The sequence below is a fragment of the Helobdella robusta genome, assembly GCF_000326865.2.
Source record: "Helobdella robusta unplaced genomic scaffold HELROscaffold_11, whole genome shotgun sequence".
Taxonomy (NCBI): domain Eukaryota; kingdom Metazoa; phylum Annelida; class Clitellata; order Rhynchobdellida; family Glossiphoniidae; genus Helobdella; species Helobdella robusta.
In genome coordinates, this window is record NW_008703617.1 from 771798 (window position 1) to 787235 (window position 15438).

The 15438-nt window shown below is 34.3% G+C and overlaps 3 protein-coding genes across 3 annotated transcripts; all 3 read left to right on the forward strand.

The window, feature by feature from the left end:
• Positions 1 to 1018: 1018 nt before the first annotated feature.
• On the forward strand, positions 1019 to 4006 carry HELRODRAFT_167129 (hypothetical protein; the record flags this gene model as incomplete). The annotated part of the gene is made up of 4 exons (XM_009012643.1): positions 1019 to 1309; positions 2974 to 3157; positions 3637 to 3758; positions 3911 to 4006. 4 exons carry the CDS (start codon positions 1019 to 1021, stop codon positions 4004 to 4006), a joined length of 693 nt encoding a protein of 230 aa, XP_009010891.1.
• Positions 4007 to 5027: 1021 nt separating this feature from the next.
• On the forward strand, positions 5028 to 5558 carry HELRODRAFT_144489 (hypothetical protein; the record flags this gene model as incomplete). Its single annotated transcript, XM_009012644.1, has 1 exon — positions 5028 to 5558. A coding segment is annotated over one exon (531 nt), but the record flags the coding sequence as incomplete, so codon positions are not given.
• A 4108-nt stretch (positions 5559 to 9666) lies between these two features.
• On the forward strand, positions 9667 to 14413 carry HELRODRAFT_167131 (hypothetical protein; the record flags this gene model as incomplete). The annotated part of the gene is made up of 12 exons (XM_009012645.1): positions 9667 to 9721; positions 9841 to 9903; positions 10229 to 10313; positions 10814 to 10898; positions 11228 to 11431; positions 12098 to 12099; positions 12583 to 12694; positions 12989 to 13024; positions 13174 to 13253; positions 13318 to 13372; positions 13471 to 13583; positions 14002 to 14413. The coding sequence occupies 12 exons, from the start codon at positions 9667 to 9669 to the stop codon at positions 14411 to 14413; spliced, it is 1302 nt and encodes a 433-aa protein (XP_009010893.1).
• Positions 14414 to 15438: the final 1025 nt, after the last annotated feature.

Below are 15438 nucleotides of genomic sequence, written 5' to 3' on the forward strand. Positions count from 1 at the left end.
CACACACACAAACACACACACGTACGCGCACACACACACGTACTCGCACACACACACACACATATATATATATAGAAAAATATATATATATATATATATATAGATCATAATAACAACATATATATATATAGATCATAATAACAACAACAACGATAATAATAATAATAATAATAATAATAATAATAGTTATGATACTAATAATAAAAATTCCAACACGCTTAAATGTAGTAAATAAAATATTATAGGATGAAAAAAATGTTAATGATAGCCATTATGTAGATGTATATATATATATATATATATATATACATATATATATATACATATATATACATATATACATATATATATACATATATATATATATATACATATATATATATATATGTATGTATGTTTATATATATTTAAATATTTATACATATTTATTTATATTTGCTGCTAAAGTAGGTTTCGGTGTTAATCAGTTGCAGAAAATAAAAAGTTCCTCCAAATGTAGCTAAATTTTAATACTAGCATATTTCAAATATAACTAATTTAATATGGTAATATTGTGACGAAAATTACTAATATATACTTTTTATGATCGTAAAATACTAACGAGTTTATGTGTTATCGTTAATGTTGATATGTCTGTTTGGAACTCCGCTCTGGTCTTTCGGTTAAGCTGCTAACTGTTAGACGAAAATTACATGAATGAGATGGATTTCATTTGGAATATATTACTACCTGGTTGGCTGATACTGACGAGGAATTATTAATAAAAAATAGGAGTACAAAGATCAAAAACATCAACCAGCCAATCAATTCATCAACGTAAATCAACCCTACAACCGGCCAACGAATCAAATTCATCTTTCGAAACCACACCACCAACCAGCCAACCAATCAAGTTCATCCGCCAAAACCACCCCACCAACCAGCCAACCAATCAAATTCATCCGCCGAAACCACCCCACCAACCAGCCAACCAATCAAAATCATCCTCCGAAACCACCCAACCGACAGCCGGCCAATCATGAAACGCCTTCTATCAAAGCAACCCTCAAAGGCCAGCGACACTCCGTATTCGCCCGTGTCTTTAAAATTTTCCAACCGAAAATCCGGAATTTCGTTGCATAGCGCAGAATCCTTAAGCCTAAAGAGCGATCAGGCAGACTATCCACTGGGGAATAAAAAGGTCCAGAGCCCTAATCATAAAAGCCCCCGAAATGCCCCAAGAAGGGTAAAGTCTCCAAATCGGGGACAGATGCCCCAATCGACGACAATGTACTCCATGCTGTCCACGTCTTCTTTAGATTTGCAGAAGGTTTGGATGGATGGATGGATGAATGAATGGATGGATGAATGGATGGATGAATGAATGGATGGATGAATGAATGGATGAATAAATGAATGAACGAATTAATGAATGAATGAGTAAAACCGAATGAGTGAGTGAGTGAGTAACGAGTGCACGAGATTAGACCAAGTATTTGTATGCTATTTCCTTATACTTTTTTCACAATTTTTATCTTTTTAGCGGTTCATCTTTTTATCTTTCAAGACGCGAAGTTTCTCATTAAAAAATGTAAAGCCTATTGCTACTATGTGCATCATGCTTCATTCTCTGATGCAAATCACTTCATAAACATTCATCTGACATAGCTTGCTTGTTTAGTTGCTGACATGCTGGCCATTGAAGCGTCAAAAAACAATGGAATGGTATAACATGGTAGGGCATGGTATGGCATGGTAGGGCATAGTAGAGGCAGATGAGACAGAATTTCAATATGATTCTCAATTATTCAACAATTAGTACGGTTCATAACGATACGCAGGCATATCCACACACATACACACACCACACACACACACACACATCTACACACACAGACACACACACACAGACACACACACACTCTCTCTCTCTCTCTCACACACACAAACAACAACAAACAATCATACATACTCGTTAACAATATAAATGATGAGGAATTCATATTTTTAAGATCAGAATAGATTAAATATTTAATATTTGTGTGTTTGTGTGTGTGCATGTGTGTTTGTGTGTGCGTATGTATGTGAAAATATACTTTACTTGCCAATATGATGTAAGTATATCTGTAATTTTTTTTATAGTAAATCGATGGCCGACAAACATGTGTGTATGTTTGCATTGTATATTTGCTTATATGTATGCATGTATGTATGTGTGTGTGTATGTATGTGTGTGTGTGTATGTATGTATGTATATATGTATGTATGTATGTATGTATGTATGTATGTATGTATGTATGTATGTATGTATGTATGTATGTATGTATGTATGTATGTATGTATGTATGTATGTATGTATGTATGTATGTATGTATGTATGTATGTATGTATGTATGTATGTATGTATGTATGTATGTATGTATGTATGTTATGTATGTATGTATGTATGTATGTATGTATGTACATTCACACCTGCGTACATTTGTATGTATGTGTGTGCATGTATGTATGTATGTATGTTATGTATGTATAATGTTTGACCAGCTGTTGTGTTTAATGAAGATTTTTATAATGTTTGTATATGCGAAAATATATAAGTATACAGTATACACATTGTATGTACAACCATAACGTATGTATGTATGTATGTATATAGTTTGTATATAATTTGCCTGTATATATATATATATTTGTTTGTATGTTTAAATGTATGTATACATGTTTGTATATTTTTATGTATGTATGTATGTTTGTATGTATCAATATATACTGAGAAGCCAAGCAAAAAACGAAACCAACCAATACAGGTGCTGCTGTGAGGATGAATGAACGAACGAATGATTGGATGACTAAATGAATGAATGAATAAATGCCTGCATGCATGAACGAACGAACGAATGAATGAATGGAATGAATGAATGAACGAATGAATGAACGAATGAATGAACGAATGAATGAATGATGATAAATTTTTTCACCGTAATTATTCACCAGCTCTCCCCGAAGTTCAGCAAGAAAAAAGAAGAGAACGCCGTGGCCGCCAAATTAAAAAAGGCGGCGCATAATTTTGTTGAAGATGACGACATCGATTCACTTTTAAAACTAATCGAAGACTATAAATCGACGTCCCCGGAAGTGAAAGAGGTCATAGAAAAAGAGAACTGGACCTTGGAGTCCAGTATATTCAATGATACAAAAACAAACATGAACTTGTTGCACATGGCGTTGGAATATAATAAGAGGAGATGCTCCGAGTGTTTTATAAACAATTTCTCGGTAATGTACCTCCTCCATACTTACACGAATATCGAATCTCAAATACCGCCTTCGTGCAAATCCTGCCTACACATAATCGTTGAGCAAGGTATATATGTATGCATGTATGTGTATATGTACCTTTGTGTGTGTGCGTGTGTGTGCACGTGTTTATGGATGTGTGTATATATACATATGCGTGCGTGTGTGTGTTTGTATTGTATTTAAGTATGTCTTTGTGGTTATCACTGAATTATTATCGTTTGGTTGAGTACATTTAATTGATGAGGAAAGCTCTTTCACGAGAGAGAGAGAGAGAGAGAGAGAGAATGAGAGAGAGAGAGAGAGAGAGAGAGAGAGAAAGAATTATCATTATCATTACCACTTTTAATATTTTTAAAGGGAACAAAGAATTATTAGAGTTGTTCATGACGAAACTCATTCACGCATTCCCTAGAATCGAGTCGACCTTCCAGGCTATTGTTGGCTTAAATCAGTACATAGAGAAGGGCAGCTATGACAAGGTCTGTGTGGATGGAAATCATGGATAAATTAATTATAACAATTTATGAAGAACTAAAATTATGACAATTTTGTGAAAAAATAAATTATGAAAAATAAATTATGGCGAATTGAACTATATAATGGAATAATTTTTTGAAATAATTTTTAAAAGGTTAGCGAATTTATAAACCTGAAAGTCGTCGTTAAAATTATAGAGGGGAAGAGGAGATTATCGCCGGTACATCTGGCCGTTATAAATGGTTTGTAAAAGTAGTAGTGGTCGTAGTAGCAGTAGCAGTAGCTACAAAAGCTACATTAGTAGTAGTAGTAATAATAAATAATACTAACAATAATATTATCAAAAGTGTAATAAATAGTTTTATCAAATTAAATTTGTTGGATATAAAGAGGACAAAAAATTTTCAGGTCATCGTCACCTCTTCGATATAATGGAGAAGTACGAGTTTGAGATGGACGCCGAAGATGATTTCAAAGAGACCCCTCTGATGTGGGCGGTCATGAAGAGGGATTTGATTGCTTTCAACGAACTTTTACGTCTGGGGGCTGATATAAACCACGTCGACCTGTACAACTGCACCCCTCTCCACCTGGCAGTCACCTTCAACCAGCCGGAGATGGCCGAAAAACTAATCGACAATCCGAGAACCGATTTGAACGTTGAACGGATCAGAAACCCCCGCTGGGTTGTTGAAAATGTGGCCTTCCATAACTATCACCTTCTGATGAGGAAGCTGCTCCAACCGACTATCATCAAACGAATCAATCGGGAAAATATCGAGGAGGCGTTGTTCATCGCGACTAAAAACGGCTACCAGGAAACGGTTATTGAAATATTGAAGGTAGACGAGTCGTTCGTTAACATCACCGACGACCTAGGTAACACCCCAGTTCTGATAGCGGCAGACAATGATAAAGTGAATATCGTAAAACTCTTGATCGAGTCATATTCGGCCGATATAACGGTTAAGAATAACTTACTGGAGACAATTTACGACATGGCCATGAGGCAACCGACGCCAGAGGTCTTGAAGTACTTGATGCAACACAGCAAGTCGGATGTGATAGTGCAACCTTACTACCTGCACGCCGCTGCCGCCGCTGGTGATTTGGACAAGATGAATTTCATTCTAGATTACGATAAGGTTAAGTTGCTTGATATAGACAGCAACAACAACACAATCTTCCACACGGCAGCGGCAAACAACGCCTTCAACATCCTCAATCATTTCCTCAAGAAGGATGACGACTTCACAGATTTGCAGAATAAGGAGAGGGACAGCGCAATGCATCTGGCCGTCAGAAAGGGCAACATGGAATCTTTTCAAGTTCTTATGGAGAAAAATGCGAGAATTGAACTTGAAAATAATCTGGTCCAAAATGTTTTGCATACGGCCGTGTCATCAACAACAAGCAACCCAGAAATTGTTGAAAAACTTGTAGAGAAAATGAAGCAAACTTGCAGTCCTTTTTTAAACAGTCAGGACATAGACGGCAACACGGCTTTACACTTGGCTGGCAAATATTCAAAAGCAGATTTAGTTCAGTTACTCTCTGATCTGGATCCTGAGATTGAAAACCAGGATGGAGAAACACCGCTGCACGTTGCAGTTCGATACGGAACGATAAGAGAAGTGGAAGCCATTCTCGAAACATTTTACAGCTCAAAAAGGACAAACATCGACCACAAAGATGAGCTGGGACGATCAGCTCTCTTCACGAGTGCCGAGAACGGGGATGTGGAGATGTTTGAACTTCTATTGAGTCATGGAGCTAATATGACGCTGAGAAACAACGTAGGATGCACTCTGCTGCACAAGATGATCGAGAACAATCAAACTAATTTAACTCACTCAGACAAATTCATCGGCATTTTTTACAAAATTGTCAAGTGGTCGGTTAAATGGTTTTGTAGGAAAATCGGCCAGCGAGCGCCAATAGAGAACACGAAATCGTACTACGAAATTCAATTAAAGGCTGTGCGCTACCTGACGAATGATTTGTATTATAACGGGTGCAATGTTTTGCAGTACGCTTCAAAGTTAGGAACTGGAGACCTGTTGAAAGCGATGTTAAGGACTCCGAACGTGTACAAATTTACAGTTGAATGTCCGCTAGGAACGAACAAGGGTCAGTGGGATAGTTCCAGGAAGAATCGAATTTTAAGTTTGGAGGAATATTTGCAGATGAAAAAAGATCCAAGCGAGGTTTTGTACGATGTTTCTTATCTCATCCCGTCCACCAAACCGAAACTGACCGAGCCAACTGCTCTTGAATTGAACGCGAAGACAGGTTGATCATTTATTCTCAAGCAAACATTCTTTTGATTCAACTAAAAACTGTTGGCTTAAAATTTTTGTAAACTATCATATAATCCCAAAATAAATTTTCAATGTATAAAAATTTAAAAATCAGTAAAAAATAAATTAATCTGCATTTTTTTGAAACAAAATCAGGCAGCAAGCTAACGAAACAAGCGGACAGTGTGCGTCCATCAGGTCCAATGACCTCCTGTCTGGAGCACATCGTGATGACTAACGATGAAAAATACATCAACGATGTTCTCGACGACGAGCCCTTCAAATTTCTCGTCTCCAAATATTGGACACTGTGTCGGAGAGGTTATGAGGTTTTGATGTGGATTCACGCCGTCCATATGATCCTCTTCACTTACTTCATCATGCCTTCCAAGGAATATCTACATTATCGCTTTCATCAGCCCGTTGACGCTAACGGAACCAACATAGAAGACGACGATAAGGACGGGAAGTTCATCTACAGTTTGAAATTTTTTTGGTTGTTCCTAATTTGGCCAGTTTTCGTTCTTTTATACGAGATTATTTTAGGCATATTTTTTGTAACATCTCTCAAAAATTCACAATTCCAATGGAAGAAAGGACTGTTTGGAAAATTGAAGATAGGCGAGATAACATCCGGGTTGATGAGAGTTCCCATTGGTCTCATGCTCTTCATCTTCGACAACCTGTCACATATTTCATCTCTTACGTTCAGCTTATCGGCCATCGGATGGTTCTTCATGGCGGCACTGACGGACAATCCACATTCCTACCTCGAATGCTTGGCCATTGTTTTAATATTCGGCTGGCTCCATACAATCAATTATGTGAAAGGCTTCAAAGATTGGAACGCTCTTGCCAGCATTCTCAAATTCATCCTCATCAAAGACATAACTTGCTTCATATACATCTTCATTTTCGTGCTAATTAGTTTTGGATATGCGATGCACGTTTTAATACAAGCTGACTACAACCTGAGCACAGATTCTCGCCAGCCAACCAGCACTGTCTACCTCACTTTCTATCGAATGCTGAGTCCCGGCAACATTTTAGATATATCAGAATCGTCGGATTATAAAAATTCTGGGGGTAGGGTTTCCATTTTGAGAGCAATCTGTGCAGCTTACTCCGTCCTATCTACTGTCGTCCTCATGAACTTATTGATCGCCATGATGAACAGTACCTACTCCGAAATCAAATCCAACAAGTCAACGGCCTGGAGGATTAGCAGCTTGAAGCTGGCTCTCTGGATCGAGCAAAACCTGCCAAAGTTTTTCATGAAACGAATTTTAAAGTTCAAAACTTTTTACGACGACACGGAGAACAGATGGATGCTGGTCAAAACGACAGAAATCGACAAGGATATTAATTTCTGGAATCAATTCGACAGTAAAGATGGAGATAAAGAGCAGATGAGCAAAGAGGAAACGCAGGCGCGTGAACGTCAACAGAAACTCGAAGCTGCGAAACTTTTAACCACCGGCGTTGAAAATCTAAACGCCCAAGTCAGCGAAATACGTAAAGAATTAGATGATAACAATTTTGATAGCAGGTTGATTAAGAGCATGGTGGTGGAGATGAAGATGGAAATGAAAAGGATACATGAGTTGTGCCTAGAAACCTGTACCTTAGCCAAAATGAACCGGAGACTTGATGAAGGGCCTGACAAAAAATGAAGTGCTGTATAAAATAATTTTTTTTTCTGTTTTTTATTTTATTATGAGTAATTAAACATCTTGATTGATTTTTGATTAGTTATTTCATAAAATCCTCGAAATTTATTCATTTTTTCAGCTGGTAGGGTAGCTTTTTTGCTCGGTAGCTCTTCATTGCAGGCCTTTACTTCATTTTATTAAATATTTAGGTAAATTTGATCATTTAAAATCAATTTTATTTTGTTAAATTTATTTTTTTAACTATTTAAAAATATTCAGTTTAATCGTCGGACCAAAATTTTTTTTTGCCTTTTCTAGATTTACCTATCTCACGTAAGTTTCGTTACATTTTGTGATAATGTTAGAAACTGTTTTGGAGATTATTATTTATTATTATTATTTTTATTTTTATTATTACATATTAATTAAAGAATAAAATGACTAATGTTAATAAAATAATTTGAAAAACCATGTTCGTCTTTTACACAACACCGCGTTTAAAATACTATACAGAAAAGACGTTTCCAATTGTAAGCCAGCAGTCGAATTAATAGATAAAAGATTACATTTTTTACTAAATATTAATAAATAAATATTAAATAAATAAAGAGAGAAAGAACTTAATTAACCAAATTTTTATAATTAATTACTTATTGATCCATTTTTTATTCCCAAGAGTGTAAATTATACATCTATAGATGCTATTTTTACCTCGTTATTTTGTTACTTGATAATACACTACTAGGGATTTCACGCCTCTCGCCTCTCTCTCTCTCCCTCTCTCTCTCTCTTTCTTTTTCTCTCTCTATTTATTTTTCATCTGTGCTTTCCTATTCTGTAAAAGAATCAATGTTACGTAGTATAGTGCTAAGAATTTACACGCCTTATTCTCTCTCTCTCTCTCTCTCTCTCTCTCTCTCTCTCTCTCTCTTTCAGTTGTTTTGTCTAACAATCCTTTCAGTGTCAGCTTGAAATAACATGCAAATTTTAGGTTGTAGAATTTTTTAAATTGATTTTCGTTTACCGAACTTAGGTTATTTTCATTTAACGATATCATGTAGATTATGTCCTTAAAAAATTAATTTTATTTGAATTAAATATATAATTAATGTATTGTATATGTAAGAGTCAATCGACATAAACTTTTCTTGCCTAGATCACAGGGCATTCATTCTATAAATACCATTACTATTTATCTACTCAGTATACACACATGTGGCGTGTATTAGCATTTTTTGTATATACACTATGTGTAGTACATACACATATACATACAGAAAAACACGGAGAAACACACACACACAATCACACAATATAAAATGAGTAATCGATCACATACCGTCACGAAGTTTGCTATGTTTGTAGAAAGCATTTCAGCTATCAAGTAATAAATCGTAGTATTTATAAGTTTATCTAATTTTTTAACATTACTATTTACCAAATCTTCAGCAAATTTTTTTAAAGATTGGTTGTCATTCGTTTAATTATGATACGTTAAAACTTTTACTTATGTTCAACATTACAACTAAGTTCGTAGAAAAGAATCGGTTTCAATCAAAAACCGTATTTACCGATGTTTGCCATAAGATTACAGCCATCCTTGAAAAGTTTTACAACTTTAGTTAACTTTTATACATTGTGTATTTATTTTTAACCTGGATTTTTTTAATTATTTCGTCGTTTTATCTGATTAAAAATGAAAAAAACGTTTTTGGTGATGACTATCTTATTAAAAGTTGTAAAAATTTAAATATTTTAAATTAAATACGTTGCCGTTTTAAATCATAAATCGATTTTAAATCAATTGTTGATTGCTACTGAATTTTTTCATCTTGATTTTGATCTTATTAGTGCTTTATTAGTGCAGTCAGTTATCTGGAAATAATTCTTATTGTTTTTATTTTGCTGGGTTTATTTTTTATTTTTGTTGTTATTATTATTGTTGTTTTTGATTCAAAATGGCTGAAAGTGCAGCAGCGATGGATCAGAAGATGAAAAAGAGAGTCTCTGAAAGTTTGATATTTTATTGTTTCCACCATCATCATCACAACAATTTCATTATCATCATGATGACAATCTCATCACCATCATCATCATAATTCACTATCATCATCATTATTATTGTGTGACAGTTGCGAAGTCGTTCGACCAGAAATCAGACGAGTCCTATGCCCGCCAGGTGCAAGATGAAGAATGTGAGTGCACATCATCATCATCATCACTGACATCATCATCATAGCTCTATCATACTCTCTAAGATATCCTTATTATATCTCAGTACACCGTCAATTCGTCACACTCCTGAATACTTTCACTGTGATGCCACAATACTGACCTATCTTGACATCCACCCACTTTAACCTTTAAGAATTCCTCTGGTGAACCATCAACTTTCTATATTATACCCCTTAGATACCCTCCTATTTATACCCCTTAGATACCCCTATTTATACCCACTAAATACCACTATTTATACCCCCTAAAGACCCCTATTTATGTTCACTATAATGCCACAAACAGACAACAAAAAATATGAGTGGAATAAAGATGAGAGGAGGGTAGCCCGTACCGACGTGCCCCTGGCCAGACTGGCCTACAACGAAGAGTTGCAGGTGCAGCAGGAGAGATACAGGAGGATTGAGAGTCTGAAGAAGTTGTTAGTTGGTTGGTTGGTTGGTTAGTTGGTTGGTTGGTTGGCTGGTTGGCTGGTTGGTTGGTTGGTTGGTTGGTTGGCTGGTTGGTTGGTTGGCTGGTTGGTTGGTTGGTTGGTTGGTTGGTTGGTTGGTTGGTTGGTTGGTTGGTTGGTTGGTATCTTGGTTTCTTGGCTTCTTGGTTACTTGGTTGGGCCAGTTTGGAATTGGTTGGTTATTTTTTTTATTTTGGAATTTTTTGAGAGAGGGTAGTTTTTCTGATTTGGTAATTTTGATTTTAAAGATAAACAAAATTGTGATTGTTTTTGATGTGAGTTCGTAATTGGTTAGTTTTGTGATTGAAAGATTGATTGATTGATTGGTGGAAGTTTTAATGAATGAATGAATGAATTATTAATTGATTGAATGAATGAATGAATGAATGAATAAATGAATGAATGAATGAATGAAACAGAGCGGAAGCTGATGAAGAGTTGGCTAGACAGATTCAGTCAAAAGAATCGGAAAGGGTGGAGCATCAGTTGAGAATGCTTGATGAGGTCATTCAACTTCCCACCATACTACTTACCATACAAGATGTACATGTACATACATACATACATACATACATACATACATACATACATACATACATACATACATGTATGTATGTATGTATGTACATACATACATACATACATACATACATACATACATACATGTATATGTTGGTAATAGAATGTTTGGCGTTAATATGTTTGTAAACGAACTACAAACATATCAGTGCCAAACATTTGGTAGAATTTTTAGAATATTGTGAAAACATGTATGTATGTACATCATCATCACATTCACTATAATCTCCGGTCTATCTACCATTATTTTGCAGAGTAGAAAGATGGCTCTTCTGCTTAGCAACTCTACAATAACCAACAAAAACAACAACAACAGACCACAACACAGTCGTAACATCAACAACAACACCAACAACAACACCAGCAACTTTAACGATGAGGAACTTGCTAGGATAATCCAAGAGAAGGAGAGGCTGGAAGCTGAAAAGTTGAGAATACAGCAAGAAATAAGAGATCAGGTACATTTGTATGTATGTGTGTTTGTTTGCATGTTTATATGTGCTTGTATGTGTGTGCGTGTTAGTTTGTTTGTACGTATGTGTTTGTTTGTATGTGTATGTGTGTGTGTATGTATGTGTGTTTGTACATGTGTGATTAATTGTGATTTTATTTACCTACATTCAGTTTTGTTGAATCATAAATCATATGCACACACATACATACGTACATACATACATACATACAAATAAACATCAGACAACCAAGCTATTATTGTTAGCTATTTTTTACACACACGCATACATATACATACATACATACATACATACATAAACATACATACATACATACATACATATACATAATATTCATAAGCTTCTTGTAGTTTTTTTTTCATGTTAAGCATGTTATGTTAAATATATATATATATATATATATATATATTTATATATATATATATACATTCATCTATTCTATCATTCATTCATTCATTCATTTATTCGTTCATAAATGTAGATTGTTGTCAGCTGTTGATGACAAGTTCAGTTGGTGATTCATCACCTTATTGTGGGAATGTGTTCTTTGTTATTATTGTCATTGTCGGTTATCATTATTATTGTTATTATTATTACTGTTATTATTATTATTATTATTGTTGTTATTATTATTATTATTATTCTGAACAGAAGTTAGCAATGGACTTATATAATGATGAAGTCATGAGGAAGCGTGAAAATGCAGGTATCCATGGATGACGATGATGATGATGATGATTAATAATAATAATAATAATAATTATGATTATAATAGCGATAATAATAATTATAATTTTGTAAATTCATTTGTTTAGCCTGGGAATGAATGAGTTTGTACAGGAAAGAATGATTGAATGAATGAATGCGTGAGTGAATGAATGAATGAATGAATGCGTGAGTGAATGAATGAATGAATGACTTAATTAATTCATTGTTTCAGACAGAAGACATAGTCACCATCATCATCACCACCAAGGAGGCGATATAAATGAAGGGTACATTCTGACATTTCATTCATTCATTCATTCATTTATTCATTTATTCATTTATTCATTTATTCATTCATTCATTCTTACATTCATTCATTCATTCGTTCATTCATTCACATTCATTTATCTGTACTTTCATTCCATCAGAAAACTTGGTGGCAAGGTGATATCCTTTAAGGAGTTCAGTGGCTTCCATCTGGACGATGATGGAGAGATGGACGAAGAGGAGAGGAAAGAGATCATGAGGATGCAGGATGAGGTTATGATAATGATGTCGTTGATGGTGGTAATGATGATGATGATGATGATGATGGTGGTGGTGGTGGTGGTGGTGATGATGATGATGATGATGGAGATGTTATAGTGGTTTATATTTAATATTGTGATGTTTTTTTATTCATTTGTTCATCTGTCGATTTTGTTTTGCTTTCATTCATTTATTTGGTCATTTGTTTATTCATTCATTCGTTCGTTCATTCATTCATTCGTTCATTCATTCATTCGTTCATTCATTCGTTCGTTCGTTCGTTCATTGTTTTTCTTTTTTTTGAAGGAGTTAGCTAAAGCACTACAAGAATCTGAAGAGATGGTTAGATATTTTGTTGTCTATCTGTTTATATGTTTGTGTGTGTTTGTTTATATGTATGTATGTGTGTGTGTATGTATGCATGTTTGTGTGTGTGTGTATGTATGTGTGTGTATGTGTGCATGTAAGTGTGTGTATGTACGTTTAAACAGAAATTAAGACGCAAACAACAAGCCCAACAACAAGATGAAACTGAGAGGATGAAGATGGAGAGAGATGCCGAGTTTGCCAGGTTCATTCATTCATTCATTCTTTCTTTCTTTCGTGGGCATTCATTCATTCATTCAACTGAACAGGTTACTCCATGAAACTGATAAGTTGAAACTGCTTCAGAAACAACAGAGCGCTCAGGTATGTTAATTAGCCTAATTAGCATAAATTAAGCTTAATGAATATTGATTAGCTTATTCACCCCCTCATTATAATTTATCACCATCTCACCTAAACAGCAGCCTACAGCTCAGCGGTCACTCTCTTACCAAGCTTGGTCAGCAAGAACTTCTACAACTACTACTACAACTTCCGCTGAGAATGATGATGATGATTTCTATGATAAATCTAGGTCATGATGATGATGATAATGATGATAATGACGTAAGATGATGATGGTGGTGATTTTGATTATGATGGAACAGTTTTTGTTGATGTCAAACGTGTTACTATGATGATGATGAGGATTCGTTCATTGGTTACCGGTTCATGCATTCTTTCATTCGTTTATTCATGCGTTTATTCATTCATTGTCTCTTCTTTCATTCATTCGTTCATTCATTCATTCATTCATTCAGTTACCTATTTATTTCCTTGCTACCTCTTATTTATTTATTGTTTTGTTTCACTTATTCAATTGTACTTATGCAGTCAGTCACTCACTCACTCATTTTTTTCATTCATTCTTCTAGAAAACCAGCTTCTCACTCAGTCAATCTGCCGTACGGTCGTTCGTCTTCTCTCGCTGCAGCAACAACCACCACCACCAGCAACAACATCAACAACAACAACAACAAAAATGACATCTATAAAAACATGGTCTCTGCTGCTAATAACTCCATGACAACAACAACAGTGAATTACGACGACGATAACATTAGAAATGAAAGAAGAAACATCAACAACAACAAAAGCAACAACAACAATAAAAGCAACAACAGCAACAAAAACAGCTTGTATCTCAACTACACGACAGTAAGCAACATCAACAACAACAGCAACAACAATTTGAATCGACAAAGCAAAACTCAGTCGCTATCATCGCCCCCGTCATCATCATCGGCACTATTTAGACCGTTGCCGAACATACCGCAACTGCAACCGCAACGAGACACTGCTGATGTTGACAGTATTTATATGGGACCAGATGCCGTCTATCAGAATTTGTCAGCTTTTTTTTAACGTGCTTGCTATAATAAATTTTATTTTTATATCTGATTATAATTAATAATAACAATAATAATTATCGTTATTATAATAATATTGATATTAATTAATAATAATTAAAATAATTATATTAGAATTTTTTTTCTATGTAAAGGGGTGAAAATGTTAGAGGTAGCAGAAATGTCTCAGGACCCAGAGGTAATGGCTGAAATAATAATGATAATAATAATAATAACAATAATAATAATTATAATAATAATATCAATAATAATAATAATAGTAATAATAATAATAATATTTATAATTTTAACAATAGTAATTTTAACAATCTTATAAATCTGTCTTACTTTTTCAATTCAAGATGAGGAGCCCTCGTACATACGGCCGAACGTTAACCTCAGGGGCAAGAAGAAATCCAACAAATAATAATAACAATAAGTGAATAATAATAATAACAATAAATGAATAATAATAATAATAAATGAATAATAATAATATAAAAGTAATAAAAGCAATGATATATGAATAATTATATAGTGAGGAATTCAAACTCTTTTCCAACCAATATTTTTACTTAATAAACACTTTTTAAAGATTCTATACATACATATGGTCTTGGATAGCCTGTGTGATGCATTTATTATACGTACATTTTACTCAAATATATATATATATATATATATATATATATATATATTCTCATTTTTGACTTAGTTTTTGTACCATTTCAATGTATTTTTAATTGTTTTATTTAGTTTTTATGCGTTTAACTAGTACAAATTTATTTTAGACCTAAACGTTCTTCCAACAAAGCTTTTAATTTCGTATGTGAAGATTGTTTCATGCTACGTACTAGCAACTGTTTCTATCGGTTTAAACTTAAATTTTCTCGCTAACTTAGTAATAATTACTTTCTTTCGTCATCCTAGCTATGACCAACTCTATGCCCTATGACCTTTACCCTATGACCAGCTAATTTATGACAGTTTTTTCGCTACCCTCATCCTACGTTACTATCTCTCCTTTTTATTTTACGAACT